This window comes from Aquarana catesbeiana, linkage group LG09, assembly GCF_042186555.1.
Source record: "Aquarana catesbeiana isolate 2022-GZ linkage group LG09, ASM4218655v1, whole genome shotgun sequence".
In the NCBI taxonomy this organism is placed as follows: domain Eukaryota; kingdom Metazoa; phylum Chordata; class Amphibia; order Anura; family Ranidae; genus Aquarana; species Aquarana catesbeiana.
The window spans coordinates 47,505,723-47,531,009 of record NC_133332.1 but is presented as its reverse complement, the minus strand read 5'-3'; the positions used below and the strand labels follow the sequence as shown (position 1 = coordinate 47,531,009).

The window sequence follows — 25,287 nt, the reverse complement described above, 5'->3', positions numbered from 1 at the left end:
TGGCCAGCCGGTAATTAAAAACCCTCTGTTCCGGGGTGAGGGTCCTCATTGGGAATGGCCGCATCAGGTGGTCCCCCAGCGCAAATGCTTCATCGGCAACAAACACAAATGGGAGTCCTTCAACATTGTCCTCTGGAGCTGGCAAGTCCAAGCTGCCATTCTGGAGACGCCTGTAGAACTCCGTCTGGGCGATGACTCCACCATTGGACATCCGGCCATTCTTCCCCACATCCACATACAAGAAGTCGTAAGTAGCCGACACCACCGCCAACATCACTATACTATTGAACCCCTTGTAATTATAATAGTACAACCCCAAGTTGGGTGGTGGGACGATGTGGACGTGTTTCCCATCAATTGCCCCTCCGCAGTTAGGAAAGTCCCACAGCTGGGCAAAGTGGGAGGCCACAGTCTGCCATTCCTCTGGCGTGGAAGGAAACTGTTGAGGAAAAAACAATAAACATTACTATTTTTACTCAGAAACATGGCAAGCAGATTATACACAAACATTATGGGGCAACCTCCAGATAGCATTTATTAAGGGGAATTTAACAACGCCAAAGTATAAGGTACACCTATCATATTCCCCCCCCCCTCATGGGCCATTTCTAACATTATAGGGGGTGTGTGGAAATCTTGGACAGGTAACCCTCTTCACTTCATTGAGAGATGAATGCCTAAATAATGTGTATTACTTGGAACAGCCCCTCCTTAGTTACACTATTGGCAGCCCACTGGACAGGTAAGAAGTGTCATAATACAAAGATATAAATACACACTGTACACATTTGAGGACATTTGGACATTCTGCTATTACCTATCAAGATAATAATAGGATACAAAAACTTTAAACAGTACCATTGTAAAGTATACAGGCAGGCCCTTGCACTACATGCTTTGGGGAATTCATCCATAAATCTGACCACTAAAGAGATGGGTATAGTGTGTATGGGTTTGGCAAAGTCAGCAGATAGATGATTGAGGATAGATAGAGAATTGGGATCAGCTGACTTAGCAGTTGGGGGGAGGGAGGGTTAGTAAAAATTATTTGGGGACACCACAAAAAAAAGCCTCTGGCACTCTGCCTGAATTTAAATCAAAAATTACATTTCCAAACATTTTAGGGGGTGTTTGGGGTAAAGCACTACTATGGAGCTGATAAAATACATTGTTAAGTGACTACATGAGGTGAATATAGGCCAGGAGACACCATGCTGGGGAGGTTATTGAAGGGCAAATATGTATGAAGGACCTAAAATAATAATTACATAAAAATCCAGCATGCATGAGAACAAAGGGGACATTCACAGCATATTACAATCATGGTAATTAGGGAATGAGGAAAGAAATACAATATATTAGCAAACATTCAATACAATAAAATGTGATATTAAAGCATAAAAATCTTACCTTCATATACTCCTTCTGCAGGACCTGTATGATGGCAGAACAGGTCTCTGGGATGATGATACCCAGAGCCTGGGGGGAGATGCCTGTCGAGAACTTCAAGTCCTGCAGACTTCTCCCTGTGGCCAAATACCGCAGGGTAGCGACCAGCCTCTGCTCCGGAGTGATGGCTTGCCTCATGCAGGTATCCTGCCTGCTAATATAGGGGGTCAGCGAAGCCAACAGATGGTGAAACACGGGGTCCGTCATCCTGAGAAAGTTCCTGAAATCATCAGGATTATTCTCACGGATCTCACGGAGCAAAGGCGTATGAGAGATCTGGTCACGCTGAAGCAACCAATTCTTGGTCCATGAACTCCTCCCCACCCTGTTCATGGACTGGACTTGTGTCAAGGTCAGGACCCCAACACCAAGCCCCCGCACAGCACGAACTCTACGAGGAGTATGCATACGAAACATGGCTAGAAAACGGTCGGCTGTTCAGAACAAAGTAACAGAACGCACTGAAGAACAGCAAGGCCTGTGAAGAGCGACCTGAAAAACAGTAACGAATGAACAAGAATACAATGACTACCTAAAGTCACGCAGAACTTGCTGCACGCACTGAAGAGCAGATACAAACCCACAAGCACAAACTGAACGGCAGAAAACGATCTGAAAGCCACGAGTCTGAAAAAGCGCGAATCGTCTCTCACCAAACTTTTACTAACACGAGATTAGCAAAAGGAGCCTAAAGGGTGCCGCGCTTGGTTCTGAACCGGCCTTTTCTAGTCTCGTCGTACGTGGTGTACGTGACCGCGTGGTTGGCGATCGGAAATTCCGACAACTTTGTGCGACCGTGTGTAGGCAAAACTAGTTTGAGCCAACATCCGTCGGAAAAAATCCTAGGATTTTGTTGTCGGAATGTCCGAACAAAGTCCGACCGTGTGTACGCCCTATTACAGTGTTGTGGCAACACCACCAAAGGCCCAATTTTTCTGCCCCTGTTCAACAGGTACATGTAATTACAATTCTTGATATAATATTTCATAGCAGGGCCCGTTCCTGCACCCATCAAGAGTAACTGTGAGGACTTACAGTGTTGTGGCACCAGCACCACTATCACCAACAAAGGCCCAATTTTTCTACCATTGTTCAACAGGTGCATGTAATTACAATTCTTGATCTAATATTTCACAGCAGGGCCCGTTCCTGCACCCACCAAGAGTAACTGCAAGGTCTTACAGTGTTGTTGCAACACCAACACCTAAGGCCCCAATTTCTGCAGAGTATATAGGACAGGCCCCTACTTTCAAACATCCAACTTACAAACGAGTCCTACTTGCAAATGGAAGGAGACAACAGGAAGTGAGATGAAATCTACCCCTAGGAAGGGAAATTCTCTCCTGTAAGAGTTAATTTGGGAAAAACGTGTCTCCTCTCCACTGATGCTTTATCACCAATCCTTGTTTCACTAAAAACCCCAAATTTTCAAAAAACATTTGTCATTGGGACAGAAAGTGAGGTGAAATCTTCTGAAGAGGTGCACAGACAGAAAAACAAATGTTACAGGGGTGATAACCCTTTCCTATGTTTTCCAAAAAGTTTAAAAATAGATTTTTTGGCTGGAGATACGCTTTAAAAATGTACCAGTTCAAAATTACAAACAGATTCTACTTAACAACAAAACTACAGTCCCTGTCCCTATGCTGTTCAGAGTATATAGGGCCTGGTGGCCCCACGCCTTTCCTTTTTTTTAATTTGGGTGCGGGGTTCCCCTTAATATCCATACAAGACCCAAAGGGCCTGGTAATGGACTGGGCTGGGGGGGGGGGTACCCATGCCGTTTGTCTCACTGATTTTGATCCATATTGCTGGGACCCGACATTACATTAAAGCCGCAAGCAGTTTTAAATGACTTTTATTCCTTTACAAATGTAATTTTCTATAGGGACTGTTCTAAGCACGGGCAACACGTGCCACTTTACAGGCATTTATAGCCATCCCCAGGTACGATATTTAAAGGAATATTTCACTTTTTTTTCACTTTAGGCATCATTAAAATCACTGCTACCGAAAAAACATCCGTTTTTAAAACTTTTTTTTGCATTGATACATGTCCCCTGGGGCAGGACCCGGATCCTCAAACCCTTTTTAGGACAATAACTTGCATATTAGCCTTTAAAATTAGCACTTTTGATTTCGAATGTTCGAGTCCCATAGTCTTTAATGGGGTTCTAAAGTTCGCGTGAACTTTCGGTCCGTTCGCAGGTTCTGGTGCGAACCGAACCAGGGGGTGTTTGGCAATCGGCTCATCCCTACTGATCACATATTGGGGTAAAGGGGCCAATCACAGCTGATCACAATGTAAAGACAAGCCAGTTATCGGCATTCCTTTCCTCCTGTTGACAGCATGAGAGGAAACGACAACCGAATTGTGTGAAAGGGACATCTACACTGATAATAAAGTCACTGATTATCAGTGTCCTGATTATCTGTGCAGTCCCAACAGTGTCCACCAGTACTCCCTATTAGTGCCCACCAGTGCTGCCAATCAGTGCTCATGAGTGCTGCCAATCAGTGTCCATCAGTGCTGCCCATCAGTGCCTCATCAGCCCATCAGTGCCGCCTATCAGTGCCCATCAGTGCCACCCATCACTGCCCTTCAGTGCTGCCTTACAGTGCAGCCTCATCAGTGCTCACCAGTACCACCTCATCAGTGTTCATCAGTGAAGAAGAAAAATTACCTGTCTGCAAAACTTTATAACAAAATATATAAAATGTGTTTTTTTTTTTTTTTTACATTTTTGGTCTTTTTTCATTTATTTAGCAAAAAAATAAAAAATCCAGTGGGGATTAAATCCCACCAATAAAAATCTCTATTTTGTGAAAAAAATTATAAACATTTCATAAGGGTACAGTGCAACATGACCACGCAATTGTCATTCAAAGTGTGACAGCTCTGAAAGCTGAAAATTGGCCTGGGCAGGAAGGGGGTAAAAGTGCCCGGTAGGCAAGCGGTTAAAAGGTTGCTAGAGCGAAGGAGAGTTAGAGTATGTTGTGGTAAAATCAGCTAGTTTACATAGAGAGTTTACTACAAGTTTACACTTACCCTCTATCCTTCCCCTATAACAGCCTTTCTCAACCTCTTTACCCTAGGGGAACCCTTAAAATAATTTTCAGGCCTTAAGGAACCTCTGATAAAAATCAATATATTGGGTTCATTGTGAGAATGCCTCTTACAATGATGGTCAGTGGTAAGAATGCCCCCTTACAGCAGTGGTCATTAGAGATCATTAGCATCATGTCCCTGGCTCTGCCAAGTGGCATTGGCCCCAGGACTATGCATGTGCCATTACATGGGAGGTCAGTTAGCCACACCTCAATGAACCCCTAGCAACCTCTGGAGGAACCCTGGTTGAGAATGGCTGCTCTATAACAAAGCTTTTCATACCATACAGGCACAAGGATCTATATACCAAAATGTAAATTTTGATAGATTTGCGCCCTTCCTGACCAGGCCATTTTGTGCAATACGGCACTGCGTCGCTTTAACAATTGCGCGGTCGTATGACGTTGCACCCAAACAAAATTTATGTCCTTTTTTCCCCACAAATAGAGCTTTCTTTTGGTGGTATTTGATCACCTCTGCGGTTTTTTTTTTTGCGCTGTAAACAAAAAAAACAGGGACAATTTATAAAGAAAAACACAATATTTTGTACTTTTTGCTATAATAAATATAAAAAGAAAATAAAAAAATTCTTCATCAGTTTAGGCCGATATATATTCATCTACATATTTTTGCTAAAAAAAAAAATCACAATAAGCATATATTGATTGATTGGTTTGCGGCGGCGATCTGCAATTTTTTATCAGGACTGCGACATTGCGGCAGACAGATCGGACACTTTTGACACTATTTTGGGACCATTGACTTTTATACAGCGATCAGAGCTAAAAATAGCCACTGATTACTGTATAAATGTCACTGGCAGGGAAGGAGTTAAAGCGGAGTTCCACCCAAAAATGGAACTTCCACTTTTCCAGATACCTGTATAATATAGGTATTTGCTCCCACTGCCAAGGATAGATCACCGCAGATTTCGCAGTGATCTGTGCCATGTCCGGCCCTTCCTGCGCCCCCCGCTGTCTTCTGGGAGACACGCAGGTCCTAGAAGACAGCAGGGACCAGGCAGGACCCGCAGCCCGACTTGCGCATGCGCAGTAGGGGACCAGGCTGTGAAGCCGCTGGGCTTCACTTCCTGATTCTCTTACTGAAGATGCCGGTGCCTGCACCCGGGAGCCGAGGGACATATCGGCTTCGGGTGAGGACATTGCGGTCGCCTTGGACAGGTAAGTGTCCTAATATTAAAAGTAAGCAGCTGCTGTATTTGTAGCTGCTGACTTTTAAAAAAAAATTCGGCGGGACTCCGCTTTAACACTAGGGGGCGTTCAAGGGGTTAAATGTGTTACCTAGGGAGTGATTATAACTGTGGGGGATGGGACTGACTTAGGGAGCAGACCGATCGGTGTTCCTATATACTAGGAACATACGATCTGTCTCCTCTCCCCTGACAGGATGTGGAACTGTGTGTTTGCACACCCAGATCCACATTCCTGCTCTGTCACGAGCGATCACGGGTGCCCAGTGAATATCGCGCCCGCCGGGCACGTGCATTGGCTCCTCGGTGACGCAGCAGGCACACGCGTGCGCACCCCCTATGCTGACAGAAAGCTGACATATGACACCCGCCCAGGTTGGGAGACCCCATCTGCGGACATCATATGACTATGGGCGGGTATTGAAGTGGTTAAGGAGACCTCCACCTCAGGAGGTAACTGACACAACTTGCGGCTCCCCTTGAGCATACCTCCCAACATTTTGAGATAGGAATGAGGGACACCTACTAGCAAACGTATGTAGGCATAGGACACGCCCCCTGCCACACCCCCTTAAAGAAGAATTAACCAAATAAAAAGGTTAATTAAATCCACAAGTGCTTTTTTACCACTACTATTCCTTTAGACTGGCTTTCCAAATTCACAAATGGAGCTATTTAGAATTTGGATGAAAGGTTTAGTGCTGGAAAACACTTTTTGAAAGATAAATATGCATTTTATATACAACTATATAGATCAGACCAAAATGAGGGACATATGAGGGGGAAAGAGGGACAGAGGGACTTTGCTGCAAATCAGGGACAGTCCCTCGAAGTCAGGGACAGTTGGGAGCTATGCCCTTGAGCGCTGTCAAATGCATGTTTCACATTCATCCTCTCATTTCCAGCAACACTGACCCTTTCCAAGTCCTTATCCATTATACTGTCATTTTGACACTCAACATTACTCATCTGTTTTGCTGTGGACAAAACCTCTGCTATGAACCCACCCTTATCTGATCCTTCCAACTGGAGAGGATTAACTTCTGCAACAGCCAATGCACCTGTGTGTACTGGCTCTACAGTCTCTCCATTGGCCACAGCAGCAATAGTGTCCACCTCACTGTTACCCAACCTAGCCTGGTGGGGCATAGTTACTTCATGAAACATTGCGAGTACTTCCCTGTGCCACCCCTCCCAGTCTTTCCTGTCTGTGCTCCAGTCACTGTCAACCACGTGACTGAGGGACCTGCAGAATGCTGAGGCTCCGATTATATATAACACATTAAACACTTGACCAATTCCTCCTTCCAAAATGACCAGACGACACATTTTATTTGGAGTCGAATGGCCAGAGCAGCCTTTTACTACAAACCATTAAATACAACATTCACAAGAAAACAAGTTTAATGCATATAATACAGTCAATGCATAACAAATAGACCAACCTCAGCTTACGCCCAGTCTAAGGTCTATGAAGGTCTATATACTCATGATTAACCGGTTGTATCTGCCACCCAATCAAAGGCCCCCAGCCGCAACTACACCGGCTCAGGGACAATTAACCACTTATGTACTACCAAATACAACCTAATTAATACCCAGATTTTACCACTGTATTGTTAGGAAGGGACACCCATACCTCAGATGGGCCCAACCCACAATTATTTAACCAGCACCACCTTCAAAGACCCAATAGACCCCCTGCCTGCCGCTATGACAAGAAAATAAGGATTAAGGTCTTAGAGAGCCTATATACTCACGATTAACCGGTTCTATCTGTCACCCAATCAAAGGACCCCAGCCGCAACTACACCAGCTCAGGGACAATTAACCACTTATGTACTACCAGATACAACCTAATTAATACCCTGATGTTACCAACGTATTGCTAGGAAGGGACACCCATACCTCAGATGGGCCCAACCCACAGTTTTCCACGGTTAGGAAGGGACACCCATACCTCAGATGGGCCCAACCCACAGTTTTTCACAGTTAGGAAGGAACATCCATACCTCAGATGGGCCCAACCCACTATTTTCCACAATTAGAAAGGGACACCCATACCTCAGATGGGCCCAACCCACAATTTGGAAGCTATGCCCTTGAGCACTGCCAAATCCATGTTTCACGCTCATCCTCTGATTTCCAGCAACACTGAGCCTTTTCAAGTCCTTATCCATTACACTGTCATTTTGACACTCAACATTACTCATCTGTTTTTCTGTGGACAAAACCTCTGCTATGAACTCGCCCTTATCTGATCCTTCCAACTGGAGAGGGTTAACTTCTGCAACAGCCAATGCATTTGTGTCTACTGGCTCTGCAGTCTCTCCATTGGCCACAGCAGCAATAGTGTCCACCTCACTGTTACCCAACCTAGTCTGGTGGGGCATAGTTACTTCATTATATATTGCGAGTACTTCCCTGTGCCACCCCTCCCAGTCTTTCCTGTCTGTGCTCCAGTCACTGTCAACCACATCAGATTGTGACAATGCATGCTCCATCATTCGAGCTATTTCCCCCATTTTGTTCCACCTGAGCAGTATCAGAGCTGTCCTGGACCACTGCCGGCTCCAACACAGGAGGGGATATTTACGAAAGTCAAATCCGCTTTGCACTGCAAGTGCACCTGAAAGTGCACTGCAAGTGCACTTGGAAGTGCAGTCGCTCTAAATCTAAGGGGTAGATCTGAAATGAGTGGAAGCTCTGCTGATTTTATCATCCAATCATGTGCAAGCTAAAATGCTGTTTTTTTTATTTTCCTTGCATGTCCCCCTCGGATCTACAGCAACTGCACTTTCAAGTGCACTTGCAGTGCAAAGTGGATTTTCCTTTAGTAAATAACCCCCAGGGAGTCCTTGTGAGATTTCCAGGGACAACTCTGCGGCACTTCTTATGGTTCCCATGGGAGACACCAAACCATCAACATTGTTAGTAATACACTTTTCAACATCAGTATTATCCACATTCCTGCCTTGTTTAGGTGGCGTTAGCACATTAGCAGTTTGAGATTGTAGGATATTTAGTACATCACTTTTCACCTCATGTGAAACACACTCACCCATCGGGGCAGCGACACAGTTGTCCTGGGAAACCCCAAGCTCAGACACCATGATCTCCTGTATGGTCTCCAGGGACACCTCTGTTACACCTGTCACAGTTGCTAGGGGCAATGGCACATATTTCTCAGTGGTCACCCCTGACATATCTGGATGCAATACCACATTTTCACCATCAGTATTTTGAACCTCATTAGTGAGCAACACATTATATTAATTTTTACCACTTGTCTTCCTGCTACACAGTACACTGCCTGCAGACAAGTCCTTATCAGTTCTCAGTCTTGCTGTGGGAATCTGTGCTTCCCCCCTACAAAGCAGCAAGTCTTTCTTGGTAGCGTGTCCTCTCACCGGACTTGCCAATATTTTACCGGCATTAAACACAAACTCAGTCTCTCTCACATATGAAATAGAAGCAGTCTTACCATAAGGGCACTTTCACACTGGGGCAGTGAGGGCATCGGCGGTAAAGCACCGCTAGACTTAACGGCTCTTTACCGTAGTTTTAGCGATGCTTTTAGGCCGCTAGCGGGGCGCTTTTTACCCTCGCTAGCAGCCGAAAAAGGGTTAAAAGCAAAGGCAAAACCAAAGCATTGATTTTAATGGCAGGAGCAGTTTAGGAGCGCTAAATACAGTGCTCCCGCACCGCCCCTCTTGCACGTAGTACATCACTACGTTCATGTTTGTTGGCCGACAATTGTGTGCCGTTAGTATGCAAGACAAGTTCCCGGCACACCCCCTTCAGACAATAGTCTGGCGCTCTGTTGACCAACAATTTAATTGTGTGTACGAGGCTTTAGAGTTGGCAGGTGATGAACACTTCAATTGAGGGCATAGTCCCTTCTTGCCTGTGCTCTCACAGGCTAATGCCCCCACATGGACACAGGGCAACATTGCAGCCATCTTGGATGCTCCAACATCCCCTGCAGGAAAAAACGCTTCTGTCACCAGCAGCAACAGCCACCACCTTGGAACAGGAACCTGGGATTGCAGGTACAGGCTTTTCCTCAAAATCATTACGCTCAGCTGTATTCCAGAATCTGCGGCAAGTAAAAATATCGTGCCCTACTTCACCACATTCCAGGCATGGAAAAGCTTCACTCCCATCTCTAAAGGGAAAGAGAAGCCACTTCTCTGCTGTAGCTCCTCCTTTCTGCAAACAGACTTTCTCCAGTTGCTATGGGAAATGGTGCTCTTCCAGTTGCACTTTGCTGGCTCTCCAAAACACGTAGATTTCTCTCTCCACAAAGCGATGTTGCTTTAAACTTGCCACAATCCTCTGTAGGCAATATCTTTGTCTTGCAGTCCACAGACCTGACATCACAGGCATTTCTATGGGTAACCGCACTCCTCTCAAACTTCTGGTAAGCCTGTTGCTCACTCCTGGCACTCAGAGCAGACTTCCCAAACGCAGATGCAGACATATAGTTACATAGTTACATAGTAGGTGAGGTTGAAAAAAGACACAAGTCCTTCAAGTCCAACCTATGTGTGTGATTATGTGTCAGTATTACATAGTATATCCCTGTATGTTGCGGTCATTCAGGTGATTATCTAATAGTTTCTTGAAGCTATCAATGCTCCCCACTGAGACCACCGCCTGTGGAAGGGAATTCCACATCCTTGCCGCTCTTACAGTAAAGAACCCTCTACGTAGTTTAAGGTTAAACCTCTTTTCTTCTAATTGTAATGAGTGGCCACGAGTCTTATTAAACTCTCTTCTGCGAAAAAGTTTTATCCCTATTGTGGGGTCACCAGTACAGTATTTGTAAATTGAAATCATATCCCCTCTCAAGCGTCTCTTCTCCAGAGAGAATAAGTTCAGTGCTTGCAACCTTTCCTCATAACTAAGATCCTCCAGACCCTTTATTAGCTTTGTTACCCTTCTTTGTACTTGCTCCATTTCCAGTACATCCTTCCCGTGGACTGGTGCCCAGAACTGGACAGCATATTCCAAGTGCGGCCGGACCAGAGCCTTGTAGAGTGGGAGAATTATCATTTTATCTCTTGCGTTGATCCCCCTTTTAATGCATGCCAATATTCTGTTTGCTTTATTAGCAGCAGCTTGGCATTGCATGCCATTGCTGAGCCTATCATCTACTAGGACCCCCAGGTCCTTTTCCATCCTAGATTCCCCCAGAGGTTCTCCCCCCAATGTATAGATTGCATTCATATTTTTGCCACCCAAATGCATTATTTTACATTTTTCTACATTGAACCTCATTTGCCATGTAGTCGCCCACCCCATTAATTTGTTCAGGTCTTTTTGGAAGGTTTCCACATCCTGTGGAGAAGTTATTGCCCTGCTTAATTTAGTATCGTCTGTAAATACAGAGATTGAACTGTTTATCCCATCCTCCAGGTCGTTTATAAACAAATTAAATAGGATTGGTCCCAGCACAGAACCCTGGGGAACCCCACTACCCACCCCTGACCATTCTGAGTACTCCCCATTTATCACCACCCTCTGAACTCGCCCTTGTAGCCAATTTTCAATCCATGTACTCACCCTATGGTCCATGCCAACGGACCTTATTTTGTACAGTAAACGTTTATGGGGAACTGTGTCGAATGCTTTTGCAAAATACAGATACACCACGTCTACGGGCCTTCCTTTATCTAGATGGCAACTCACCTCCTCAAAGAAGGTTAATAGATTGGTTTGGCAAGAACGATTCTTCATGAATCCATGCTGATTACTGCTAATGATATTGTTCTTAATACTAAAATCTTGTATATAGTCCCTTATCATCCCCTCCAAGAGTTTACATACTATTGATGTTAGGCTAACTGGTCTGTAATTCCCAGGGATGTTTTTTGGGCCCTTTTTAAATATTGGTGCTACATTGGCTTTTCTCCAATCAGCTGGTACCATTACAGTCAATAGACTGTCTGTAAAAATTAGGAACAACGGTCTGGCAATCACTTGACTGAGTTCCCTAAATACCCTCGGATGCAAACCATCTGGTCCCGGTGATTTATTAATGTTAAGTTTCTCAAGTCTAATTTAAATTCTGTCCTCTGTTAACCATGGAGGTGCTTCCTGTGTTGTGTCATGAGGATAAACACTGCAGTTTTGGTTACTGAAGCCCCCCGATTCACTCGTGAAGACTGAGGAGAAGAATAAATTCAATACCTTCGCCATCTCCCCATCCTTTGTAACCAGATGTCCTTCCTCATTCTTTATGGGGCCAATATGGTCTGTCCTCCCTTTCTTACTGTTTACATACTTAAAGAATTTCTTGGGATTTTTTTTGCTCTCCTCCGCTATGTGTCTTTCATGTTCTATCTTAGCCGTCCTAATTGCACCCTTACATTTCTTGTTGCATTCTTTATAAAGTCTGAATGCTGAGGATGATCCCTCAACCTTGTATTTTTGGAAGGCCTTCTCCTTTGCTTTTATATGCATTTTTACATTGGAGTTAAGCCATCCAGGATGTTTGTTCGCTCTTTTAAATTTATTACCCAATGGGATACATTGGCTAATGCCCTTATTTAATATGCTCTTAAAGCAAACCCATCTCTCCTCCGTATTCTTTGTTCCTAATATTTTATCCCAATTTATGCCTTTTAGCAAGGTTTGTAGTTTAGGGAAGTTGGCTCTTTTGAAATTCAGTGTCTTTGTTTTCCCTTCATGTTTCCTATTTGTGTGATTTATACTGAAACTAATTGACCTGTGATCGCTGTTACCTAAATTGCCCTGTATTTCCACATCCGTGATCAGGTCTGTATTGTTGGTAATCAGTAGATCCAGTAATGTTTTATTTCTAGTTGGTGCATCTATCATCTGACCCATAAAATTGTCCTGCAAGACATTAAGGAACTGGCGAGCCTTAAATGAATACGCGGTTCCCTTCGCCCAGTCTATGTCTGGATAATTGAAATCCCCCATTATGATAACATTTTCCATCCTTGCTGCTAATCCAATTTGTGATAGGAGATCCGTCTCCACTTCCTCCCTCAGGTTAGGGGGTCTATAGCATACTCCCAGTATTATTTTCCCCTTAGCTTCATCCCTTTGGAGCTCTACCCATAAGGATTCCACCTCCTCTCTAGCTCCCTCAGTGATGTCATCTCTCACATTCGCTTGTGCATTATTCTTGATATATAGGCATACCCCTCCCCCTTTTTTACCCTCTCTATCCTTGCGGTATAGGGTATACCCTTGAATGTTTGCCAGCCAATAATGAGAGCTGTTGAACCAGGTCTCTGAAATTCCCACAAAATCCAAATCCTCTTTGTATAACAGTATCTCTAGTTCACCCATCTTGTCCGCCATGCTCCTGGCATTGGTGAACATGCCACATAGTTTAGACCGGTTGCATATTGTCCTCGTATTGGGTGTTTCGAGATTGCAACTAGGACTTGCTACTATACTTACCTTGTGTTTTTGTGCTTTGGTTAACCTACCACTAATGCCCCCAATACTACCCTCTGGAATATCTTCCATGCTGGCTATCTCTGTCTCTGGACCCTCCCCCCCATTGCCTAGTTTAAAAACCCCTCTAACTTTTTGGCCATCTTCATTCCCAGCAGATCTGCACCCTCATTTAGGTGCAGGCCGTCCCTTCTATAGTACCGGATACCGACTGGGAAGTCGGCCCAGTCCTCCAGGAACCCAAACCCCTCCTTACTACACCAGTTCTTCAGCCACTTGTTTACTTCCCTAATCTCCCTCTGCCTTTCTGGTGTGGCTCGATGTACCGGTAGTATTCCTGAGAATACTACCTTGGAGGTCCTTTTCCTCAATTTAGCTCCTAAGTCCCTAAAATCGTTCTTTAGGACACTCCATCTGCCTCTGACTTTGTCATTGGTGCCAATGTGCACCATGACAGCCGGGTCTTCCCCAGCCCCTCCCAGTAATCTGTCCACAAGATCCGTGATGTGCCGAACCCGAGCTCCTGGTAGACAACATACTGTTCGGCGCTTCAGGTCTTGGTTACAGATTGTCCTCTCTGTCCTTCTAAGAATTGAGTCCCCTACCACCAGAATCTGTCTTTTCTTTCCCTTTGCTGCCCCCCCACTCTCACTGGAGGAGTTCTTCCCCTGGCAGCTAGGAGAGTCCCTCAGCTCCAGCAGTGCTGGTCCCTGACTGGTTTCACCAATGTCACTCAATGGAGCGTACTTATTGGGATGCTCCAGTCCTGGATCGGCCTCCCTGGCACTTCCCCCTCTACCCTTCCTGACTGTCACCCATCTACTCTTTGCTAGTGCCTGCACCTCTTTGTCTCCACCCGCCTCTGTGCTGGCCCCTGCCGGCACCTGCCGTGAACATTCTTGGCTCTCCTTTAGTATGGAGGGACTTCTCAGTGCTGACAGTTGCTTCCCCATATTCAGAACCTGGGCTTCCAGGGAAACAATGTGCTTGCATTTTGCACAGCAGTATTTGCCCTCGATCGGATGATCAAGGAACGCATACATGCAGCAAGATGTACAAAGAGTCGCCTCTCCACACCCGCCGGGCATCGTACCTATTAAATTTAGTGAGGATTTGGGGATTTTACCCTGTCCAAATTACCTAACAGCTAGCTTCCTGGCACTAATACTCAAGACAATAAACAGGTACACAACAAGACAATACCCGGGTACTCACAGACCTACGTGCAATCGCAGAACAGTCGCAGACCTACGTGCACTCGCCATACTCAAGTATACAGTACACAATACACAAGTACTAACGATCCACACACACTACTCAGAAAACACAGGTACTATGACCCCTGTTATAACCTCCTGTTTTAAACTCTGGTTTTTAACTCACCACTTAGACCAGTTCCACTTACACAGAGTTCCACAGCCTCAGACTGAGCAGGCTCAGAATGAGTCCTACACACAGTTATACAGGCACCTGTGAGCAATTAACCACCCCCCTTAATTGATAGCCTGAAGGAACCAGAGAAAAAAGAAAAAAAAAAAAAAAAAAAAGAAGCTATTTAAAAAGTGGAAGAAAAAGGTGATTGAAAAACTAAAAGGAAAAGCCCCAAAAATGCAACCCAGCAAACAAAAAGCAAGACTTGTTCACTCTAACTCTGGTTTTTAACTCACCACTTATTCCAGTTCCACTTACACAGAGTTCCACAGCCTCAGACCTTTGCTTTGCTTAGGTAACTTTGCACTGGAGCCTGGGACCAAGGGCACTTGGAAACTCAATGCCCCCACTCACTGCACCGCAAACAGCGCTCTTCCCTGAGTGTCTTGTCCAGGCTTCCCACACTGAATCCTCTTGCAAGTTTGGAATTCTGTATCTCCATAACTGGTCTCCTTGCACCAGCGTTGCTAGGGGCAACAGCCACCATTTGTGCACTCATTGCACCAGCGTTGCTAGGGACAACCGCAGTCCTCTGTCTCCTTGGCAAACTCTGTTCAGGCATGTAAGGAGCTCGATCAGACGATAACAACCCCTCCAGCCACAGAGCTCTGTCTCTCATCTGAGCAAACATTACTTCCTTTTTGCATTTTGACCACCCCATCTCTGCAGTCAGGCACACAACAGTTTTTAACACAGGAAAATTTGGCGTACTGTCTCTTTAAGACTTGCAAGCAGCACACTTTCACATGCAGACTCCAAGTTCACATTAGCTGCTCCTCACATCATTACTGCAAAACACACAGTTTGTTGCTACTTGCTGTGTTTTGATATGCGTGTATCTGGAACTTTTCCAACTCTGCCCAAAGCAATACCTCCACCCAGGGTAGGGTTGCCACCTTTTCGTCAAGCCAAACCTGAACTCTTGAGAAGTGCACGCCAATTTTTTTTTTTTGTAGTACATTAAATTCATTACCTCTGTACAAAGCAATGCACAGCAATTTTGTTATTTGATATAAACTGTACATATATTTTTGTGATTAAATAACATTTCTAATCATATGGAATTAAACACAAGAGCCCCCATTTACATCAGTCAACAGAGTTCCCCTTTAGGTCTGAATGCACAGGGTTTGTTCCCCTTTACATCTGATTCTGCAGTTTCCCTTTGCATCAGAATCTGCAGGAGAGAAGTGCAGAGGGAAAGATGGGGGCAGTATGTACAGGAGAGGAGTGTGGAGGGTATGATGGGGGCAGTATGTGCAGAAGAGGAGTGCGGAGGGTATGATGGAGGCATGATGTACAGGAGAGGAGTGCAGAAGGTATGACAGTGGGCAGTATGTACAGGAGAGGAGTGCGGAGAGTATGATGGGGGCAGTATGTACAGGAGAGGCATGTGGAGGGTATAATGGAGGCAGTATGTACAGGAGAGGAGTGTGGAGGGTATGATGGGGGCAGTATGTACAGGAGAGGAGTGTGGAGGGTATAATGGAGGCAGTATGTACAGGAGAGGAGTGTGGAGGGTATAATGGGGGCAGTATGTACAGGAGAGGAGTGCGGAGGGTATAATGGAGGCAATATGTACAGGAGAGGAGTGCGGAGGGTATGATGGGGGCAGTATGTACAGGAGAGGAGTGTGGAGGGTATGTTGGGGCAGTATATACAGGAGAGGAGCGTGGAGGGTATAATGGAGGCAATATGTACAGGAGAGGAGTGCGGAGGGTATAATGGGGGCAGTATGTATGGGAGAGGAATGCGGAGGGTATGATGGGGCAGTATGTACGGGAGAGGAGTGTGGAGGGTATGATGGGGGCAGTATGTACGGGAGAGGAGTGCGGAGGGTATGATGGGGGCGGTATGTACAGGAGAGGAGTGCGGAGGGTATGATGGGGGCAGTATGTATGGGAGAGGAGTGCGGAGGTTATGATGGGGTCAGTCTGTACAGGAGAGGAGTATGGAGGGTATAATGGAGGCAATATGTACAGGAGAGGAGTGCGGAGGGTATAATGGGGGCAGTATGTACAGGAGAGGAGTGTGGATGGTATGATGGAGGCAGTATGTACAGGAGAGGAGTGCGGAAGGTATAATGGGGGCAGTATGTATGGTAGAGGAATGCGGAGGGTATGATGGGGCAGTATGTACGGGAGAGGAGTGCGGAGGTCAGTCTGTATGGGAGAGGAGTGTGGAGGGTATGATGGGGGGCAGTATGTACGGGAGAGGAGTGCGGAGGGTATAATGGGGGCAGTATACACACGAGAGGAGTGTGGAGGGTAGATGGGGACAGTATGTACATGAGAGGAGTGCGGAGGGTACGATGGGGACAGTATGTACATGAGAGGAGTGCAGAGGGTATGATGGGGGCAGTATGGGGAGGGATTTCTTGCAGTGTCTGTGGGGCAACTATGGAATGATGTCCCTCAGCTGGGGGGGTAGGAAGCAGCTCTGAGTGATGTCTGTCAGCTGTATGTATGAAGTGGTCTGGGGGTGATGTATACTGGGGGGGGGAGTTGGGGGCTGAGAAGTGGTCAGATGATTATGTCTATAATAAAAAAAACTCTTGTGCTCATCTACTAATATATACAGCAATAAATCATACAGCAGTACTATTCAATGAAAACAATCTGTTATAAGCTGTAAGTACATATATATATATATATATATATATATATATATATATATATATATATATATATATATATATATATGCTAGCTCCTAGCACTCTGTATGTACAGATGACGTGAAGGTAATTTATGACCATTTACGTAACCCCGTGTTATCCAGGCTCTGAGTCTGTACAATCAGAGGTGTAGACTCCTCACATATACACAGTGTTACAGGAATGGTCATACACAAAGGAGGATCATGGGACAGGTAGTCCGGAGGACTGGCCCATTGCAATCCTAAGAGGGAAACTGCGGCCCCCAGCATGCCCAGCTGGAGGGGAGGGAGAGAGGCAGGCTATGGATGACAAGTGACATGTGGCATCTGGCAGGAGGTGACGGTGGTAAGTGACATGTGGCATCTGGCTGCAGGTGTGACATGTGGCATCTGGCAGCAGGTGACAGTGGCGAATGACATGTGGCATCTGGCAGCAGGTGATGGTGGCAAGTGACATGTGGCATCTGGCAGCAGGTGACGGTGGCAAGTGGCATCTGGCAGTTGGTGACGATGGCAAGTGACCCATGGCATCTGGCAGCAGGTGATGGTGGCAAGTAACAGGTGGCATCTGGCCGCAGGTGACAGTGGCAAGTGGCATCTAACAGCAGGTAACAGTGGTAAGTGACATGTGGCATCTGACAGCGGGTGACCGTGGCAAGTGACATGTGGCATCTGGCAGCAGATGATGTTGGCAAGTGACGTGTGGCATCTGGCAGCAGGTGACAGTGTCAAGTGACACGTGCTATCTGGCAGCAGGTGACAGTGGCAAGTGACAGGTGGCATCTGGCAGCAGGTGACAGTGGCAAGTGACACAGGGCATCTGGCAGCAGGTGACGGTGGTAAGTGACATGTGGCATCTGACAGCAGGAGACGGTGGCAAGTGACACGTGGCATCTGACAACAGGTGACGGTGGCAAGTGAGACATGGCATCTGGCAGCAGGTGACATTGGCAAGTGACATGTGGCATCTGACAGCAGGTGACGGTGTTAGGTGACATGTGGCATCTGGCAGCAGGTGACAGTGGCAAGTTACACGTGATATCTGGCAGCAGGTGATGGTGGCAAGTGACACGTGGCATCAGACAGTCGGGTGGCTTGCCAGGCCACGGGAGGAAGGAGAAGAAGTCGGGCAATGCGCTGCGGGAGTCGGGACGGGCACTGGGCAGCCGAGTAGTGGATCTGGATCTAAGCCAGCCAGCACTGCGGAATGTCGCTAGCTGGAGGAGTCAAGACTCAGGAGGAGACACTGTTACACAGATGCTTTCTGGGCTGGCTGTTCTGTCTGCTGCTGCTGTCATGCGGCCTGGAGAAGGAGAGGAGGTGGGTGGTCTCGGAGCCTAGTGCAGGGCAGCATTGGGTAAAGGCCTCGTTCTGAGAGACTCTGCGAATGTGACATCACCGGTTGCTAGACGCCAGGCGGGGCGGCCCTAGCAACCAGTTTGGCAATAGTTTATTAAGGTGGCTGTGTGTCCTTATTTCATTCCGGGACATTGTATTGTCCCGGAATGGAGGTGCCCGGGACACGGAACACAAATAGGGATGTGCCGAACAACCCCTGTTCGGTTCGCACCAGAACATGCGAACAGGCAAAAAATTGTTCGAACACGCGAACACAGGTAAAGTCTATGGGACTCGAACATGAATAATCAAAGGTGCTAATTTTAAAGGCTTATATGCAAGTTATTGTCATAAAAAGTGTTTAGGGACCCGGGTCCTGCCCCTGGGGACATGGATCAATGCAAAAAAATTTAATGCTTAAAGTGAAACAATAAAAGTGTAATATTCCTTTAAATTTTGTACCTGGGGGGTGTCTATAGTATGCCTGTAAAGGGGCGCATGTTTCCCGTGTTTAGAACAGTCTGACAGCAAAATGATATTTCAAAGGAAAAAAAATAATTTAAAACTACTCGCGGCTATTAATGAATTGTTACATAACGGGTGACGCCGCCCCCCTCTGACGTCACGGGGAAAGCCTCAGGGAAGTCCCCATCAATCCCCCATGCATCAGAGGGGGGCGGGGTCACCAAGTGGCCCCGCCCTCCATTATTTAAGGACCATCAGAAAACGAGAAGCGTCACACAGCGGGAGCCTCCCATCATGGATGCGGAGCTGCCCGAGAATGAATAAGGGAAGAAGACCCCACGGAGGAAGATGCCGGACGAGAACACCGGAGCAAGAAGCAGAGGATTGGAGGAAGAACCAGAGGAAGAAGAGGATGGAGGAAAAAAACGAAAGAAGATAGAAGAAAGAAGATTTGGAAAGAAGATGGAAAGAAGAAGCATTTAAATAAAGGAATTGTCAAAAACTGTCTCTTGTCATTTCTAACATTTTTGACACTTTTTTTGTGAAATGGTAGGGGTACCCTTACTATTTCACACAGGGGTTACAACTCGTTTAAATGGCATTTGAACACAACAGCTGTTCCACAATATGACTTCTACCAGCATTTGCATACAATACATCTGCTTAATCAGAAATGAATGTTTTGATAATCATAAATAAATGTTTGATAAATAAAATGCCCTTACCCTATCAGTAACAAATGCTTTAAGTGGTTAAAGCATCACCTATGGAAAATAAAGGGTACTGAAGTTTGTTGCCATTTAGAGGGTGCACACAAATTTAAGGTTTGACATGTTGGGTATCTATTTACTCGGTGCAACCTCATCTTGTTATATTTTACAAAATTGGGTAATTTATTGTGTTTGTGTTCCCTAAAATTAGCGTGTGCAAAAACGGCTCCGGCAGCAAAGGGTCCAGTAAAAGTAAAAATCCTCCCCTTGCGGTGGGGCTATCCCCGTACTGCAAAGGTTAATTGCACCTAGGTACATGTTTAGGGGACAGGAAAAGCAGTTTTACTTGCCCGATCCAAGCAGACAACCAAAGCAGATGGCTCTCCCCTATTCTCCAGTGGTGAACTTCTCCTTGGTGTCCATGGGCTCTGTATCAGTGGTGATGACATCAGAGGGCATGTGACCACCAGAGTATTGGGGAGAAGAGGCTGTGGGAATGGATCTAGCAGCACAAAGGAACGTGCAGGAATGGAGGATCTGGGAAGTGAAATTACTTTTCTAGTCAACTAAAGACGCATTTAACAGTTGCAGTGTGAGAGCAAAGGGAGGATTTGGACTTTTCACCTTCAACTATTAAAAGCGTCACACAACATTAAACTTTTTTTCCACCTCCGAATTATAAAATGTATTGCCCTTTTTTGTAGCAGTGGTAAAAAAAAAAAAAAAAAAAAAAAAAAAAACAAAACAGGGAAGGTGCTTGTGGATTTATCCAATCATATTCTGCATATTAATTCTTCAACGTAACAAGGTAAATGGGAGGGGTGCATCCTTTGCTTAAATGCTTTGTGCTGAAAGATATCTCTCCAAAGTTCTGAGGTAAGGTCTGAACATGCTTTGTTCCAAGTCTGTGACTTTTAAGGTAGTAAAGATGGGAACAGGATGAGGGTACTTTACAAAAGTCCGTAATGGCAACTCTCATATATTATCCCTTACAGGATTCCTTTAACACATCATTTATGTGAGTGAACATCTACAACATGAGACACCACACTCCTCCCAGAGCTTTGAGCAGTTTAGATCGTGCCTTATGGATGAAGTCAACTGCTCGAATGACAAGGATGGTGAGTAGCAATCATTATTATTATTATTATTATTCAGGATTTATATAGTGCCAACAGTTTGCACAGCGCTTTACAACATGAGGGCAGACAGTACACTTACAATACAAATCAATACAGGAGGAATCAGAGGGCCCTGCTTGTTAGAGCTTACAATCAATCATACTTCTTCCCTAACAGTATATTAAAAGTTAACTGTCTGCTTGTTCTTTTCCCGTAGATTCCTCTACAAATACTATTTCTTGTTAGTGGAGAAAATAATTTAGAGAAGTGGTAAAAAAAGAAAAAGTCATAGTTAACATTTTTTGTACGTGGGTGGGAAGGATCAGAGAGATCCTTGGAACAAGTCTGAAGGACAAGACGTAGTATTTGCAAGGGTGTACTTCACTTTCATTTAATAGACTGTGCTTGGAGCGTTTTAGTGTTTTCCAGATTTTCGAGATTCTCTGGCCAGGGGGGAATCTCACGGGCCTGTTTGTGAAAGGGGAGGTGGGTTACGATTTTTTTTTTTTAGGATCCTTAGAAATGGTAATACAGAAGGGAAGCAACAGATGTGTTTTCAGAGGCAGACGGGAGGTGACACGGCAGACTGTAATGCCGCGTACACACGAGCGCAATTTCCGACAGAAAAATTCCGATGGGAGCTTTTCATCGTATATTCCGATTGTGTGTATGCCCCATCGGACTTTTTCCGTGGAAAATTCAGACGGACTTAGATATAGAACATGTTTTAAATTTTTCCAACGGAACTAATTACCATCGGTAAAACCACTCGTCTGTATGCTGTTCCGACGTACCAAAAACGACGCATGCTCTGAAGTAAGTACGAGACGGAAGCGCTCGGTCTGGTAAAACTAGCGTTCATAATGGAGATAGCAATTCCTCAAATTCTGTGATCTTTTAATGCGGTGCATTATTTTGTGCTTTATAATGCTAGAAGAATGAAGTTTTGCTGCTGATATTCACACAGAGTTCTCACAAATGTATTACTTTATTATTTCTCGTGATCTCATGAATAATCTTTTATTATTTTAAAGCCAGATCTCCAGAATAATATTTTGAATTCTTTTTTTTAGTCATCTTTTTAAAAAAATTTTTTTTCATATTTCATCAAGATCTCTTTTTTTATTATTGCAAAATTATTTTCTAGTGATCTCCTTTTTTTTTTTTTGGTGTGTCAAGTTACCACAATTACATTATTATCTTGTATTTTGTAACCTCAAGGAGGCTGGTTGGTGTCCCTTTTTAATTTGACATTGACTTTTTGAAATGTACCTGCCTACTCACAAACAAACTGTCCTATTTGTAGAAAAACACATAGGCAAGTATTTTCTGAAAATAAATTATCCATTTATTCTGGGTAACAAAATAAAGAGGAAGGCAACGCTGGAGAAACTTTTGGAATTTGCGAAGCCTTTTGGCCCCCAGGGCAGACATCAAGTTTGTTTAAAAAATAATTGTTATCTTGAGGAGTCCATATAATTTTGAGCCCAATCTGGTCCAGGACTCCCAGAGATGAGGATCAGCAGCAGATGAAATATATGTCCCCAGGCTGTGGTACTACACCAGCCTGCGTCTTCTGTCAGACCAGACTGAACCCAGGTCATCACTTTCTTCTCTTCACTGCAGCCTTCCCTCCACGCTTCCCTGCAGCCTTCCTTGGAGGTTTTGGCTCTGGTGGTGGACTTGTGGCAGGAGGAGGAGGAGGATGGGTGAGCTCATATACATGGCTGTTCTCTGTCAGCTGACCCCTCAACCCCTTCCGAAGGGCCTCAACAGTAATTGCCTCACAGAGGAAGCTTTGACCCTCCTCCAATTTCAACAATCTAGTGGCTAGATAGCAGCCATAGGCCTCTTCAGCATCAGGTTAGCTTCTGAGGACATCAGTTGCTTCCTAATGAGGCCCAGTGCTGCTTCCTCCATGACCGTCCCCTTCCTGGCCTTTTTGTTTGAAGGCGGAGGGGAGGTACTTGGGATTGGGTGAGGCTCCTACTGGGACCAGCCACCTCCTGGCTGACACTGGGCATGGCCACCTCCTGGCTGTCACTGGGTAGGGCCTCCTCCTGCCTGCCACTTTCCAGACCCTCCTCCTGGCTGAGCTCATCCTGTGTTTAAAAAAGGGACATAGTTTTAGTTTTTGCTTCATCAATCACACACAATTTTTAGCTCATGACTTGCAAATTGAATGTTAATAAATAGAAAAGACTATCATTCTGACCCCAGCATTTTTCATTCTTGTCCCAAACATTTTTGGCCACTACTGTCTATTCATATGTAAATCACTTTGTTTAAAAACATTAATTATCAATTATAACATCTAGTTAACATCATTAAGATTAGGACAATAAATATGTATAAAAATAATATACCTGGCTCCAGCTGGGTGCATCCACTTCTTCCAGGATGGAAGGCCCAGGTTGTTCCTCGTTAGCCTCTGCTGGGGTTGAGGGAAGGGTGAAGAGAAGGCTGCAGGGAAGGGTAGAAAGTGATTCCCTGGCTTCAGTCTGGTCATCCAGAAACCGCAGTTTGTTGAAGTACCACAGCCTAGGTACATACACTTGCGCTGCTGATGCTCCTGATTTGAGTGATTTCTGGATCTTATTATGCTCCTTCTTATACATGTTCCTCAAGATCCATTGAATTGCATCGGGGACCTGAGTCTTCACAAATTCCAGAAGTTTCTCCAGCCTTGACCTCCTAGTTTGTTTATTATAATATAAGGTGTTTTTCACCTCCCACAAATTTCTCATCTCCCTGTATCTGTCTATGAAACTGGCCATGAATTCTGGGTCCTTAAAGTGATTCATCTTTGCTGTAAGACAATACACAAGACAAAAACACTAATGTCAGCCTAAACTCTCATTATCTAATCCCAATATAGGCCTCAATCTTGAAGCAGTATAGGCCACTGTGATGGGCCAAGTTCAAATTTTACCTTCGTTTAGGATGCTTGCCACTTCCATTCGTCCTTCCTCCACATACAGATCGTACGTACGACACATGCGTGTTACCTTGATATACACTGCGCATGCGTGAAACTCCGCGTCACCCGCCACTGACGTTCTTTCTAGAATATTCCCCCTTCTCTCTTCAGCGCACAGTAGGAGCAACATGGTGGAGACACAGCAGGTGTGTGGTAATTCCACTAATGAGGAGGAGGAAAGCCCGGAGACAGAAATGACCCGATCCCAAAGGAGGAGATTTAAGGCCTCCAATATGGCCTTTGTTGAGATGGTGGACATATTGAGGAGGGATGACTATGATGGAAAGCATGGACCATACACCAACCCTAATTTGCGAAAGGCCAAGATCGTGACTAAAGTTGTGAAGAGTCTGCGGCAGAATTTTGGGGTATGATGCTCCAAGGAACAATTAAGGAAACGCTGGTCAGACCTTAAACTGAGGGAGCCAGATCAGTATAGAAGAATAAAGAGAGTGCTTCTAAAAAGTAAGTAATTGTTGTGTTCCTATTCTTATTATTACTTGCATGCTGCGCCATGTGCTTTTCTTTACTGTTGTACAGTTTAAAATGGCGACTTTCATATTCGTGGGCACAGTAATCGGTCATAGGAAACATTGTTCACTCATTAAATATGTATGTTTTGGGCAGATACAGGTTCAATACATTTGGTCATGCCAATTTGTATCAAATTAATTTTAGGACATTGCGGTCTAGATGTGTTTGTAATTAGAATGAAATGCAAGCTTGATTCAGTGTAATGTAAAGAAGAGGACACTCAGCAGCTTTTTACACATCTGGACTCAGGAGCACTAGTGTGGTACACAAGAACAAACTTTTTAGGGTGTCCCACACAGGTGCTCCAGTGGATACTTGGGGTGTCTCCATGTGTGAAAATTGTCACAAAAAGGTAAGTATTCCAGCTTTGGTAAGGTAAAAAATAATGTCTTCAGCTTGGAACTCTGCCCAAAACAGACAATTGTACCCCACTTCCCAGCAATGTTTCATATTCCTATTTCTGGACTCAAATATCTGTGTGCTAAGTATAACTTTTTTTTCATTCTCATAGGGGAGAAAAGACTCAGAGGACACCACTCAGAGGATACCAGGAACCCCATACATCACCAAGATGGGGAACTCAGCCCAGGACCACACCCCGAGGATCTGGAGGAAGGAAAGGTGGAGGAAGTGGGCGAGATTGTCACCAAAACAGGTGACTGTCTGACACCCCAGCTTCAGGTAATATATGTATACCTGCATATTTATAAGACATGTTTTTAATCCAATTTTTAGGTGATGTGCTGGTTGCGGAACAGAAATCTGAACATTTCACAAGTGACAGTACCCAAAGGCTCATCCACAACATCATGGTGTGAAATTGTGAAATCAACATTATAAGGAAGAA

General features: G+C 45.0%; 1 protein-coding gene across 3 annotated transcripts in view; it reads left to right on the top strand.

The window, feature by feature from the left end:
- Positions 1-20,632: 20,632 nt before the first annotated feature.
- The window catches only part of LOC141107587 (N-acetyllactosaminide alpha-1,3-galactosyltransferase-like), a 96,541-nt gene continuing 91,886 nt past the window's right edge, over positions 20,633-25,287 (top strand). For 2 of the 3 annotated variants that reach the window (XR_012235932.1, XM_073598430.1), the window contains exons 1-2: positions 20,633-20,681; positions 20,801-20,926. Coding sequence is in view for 2 of the 3 variants with exons in the window: in XM_073598430.1 (XP_073454531.1) it covers positions 20,843-20,926 (84 nt within the window). In the remaining variant the exon portion in view is untranslated. Of the gene's footprint in view, positions 20,682-20,704; positions 20,725-20,800; positions 20,927-25,287 lie in introns of those variants that run through there. The other variant, XM_073598431.1, reaches the window with a different exon arrangement.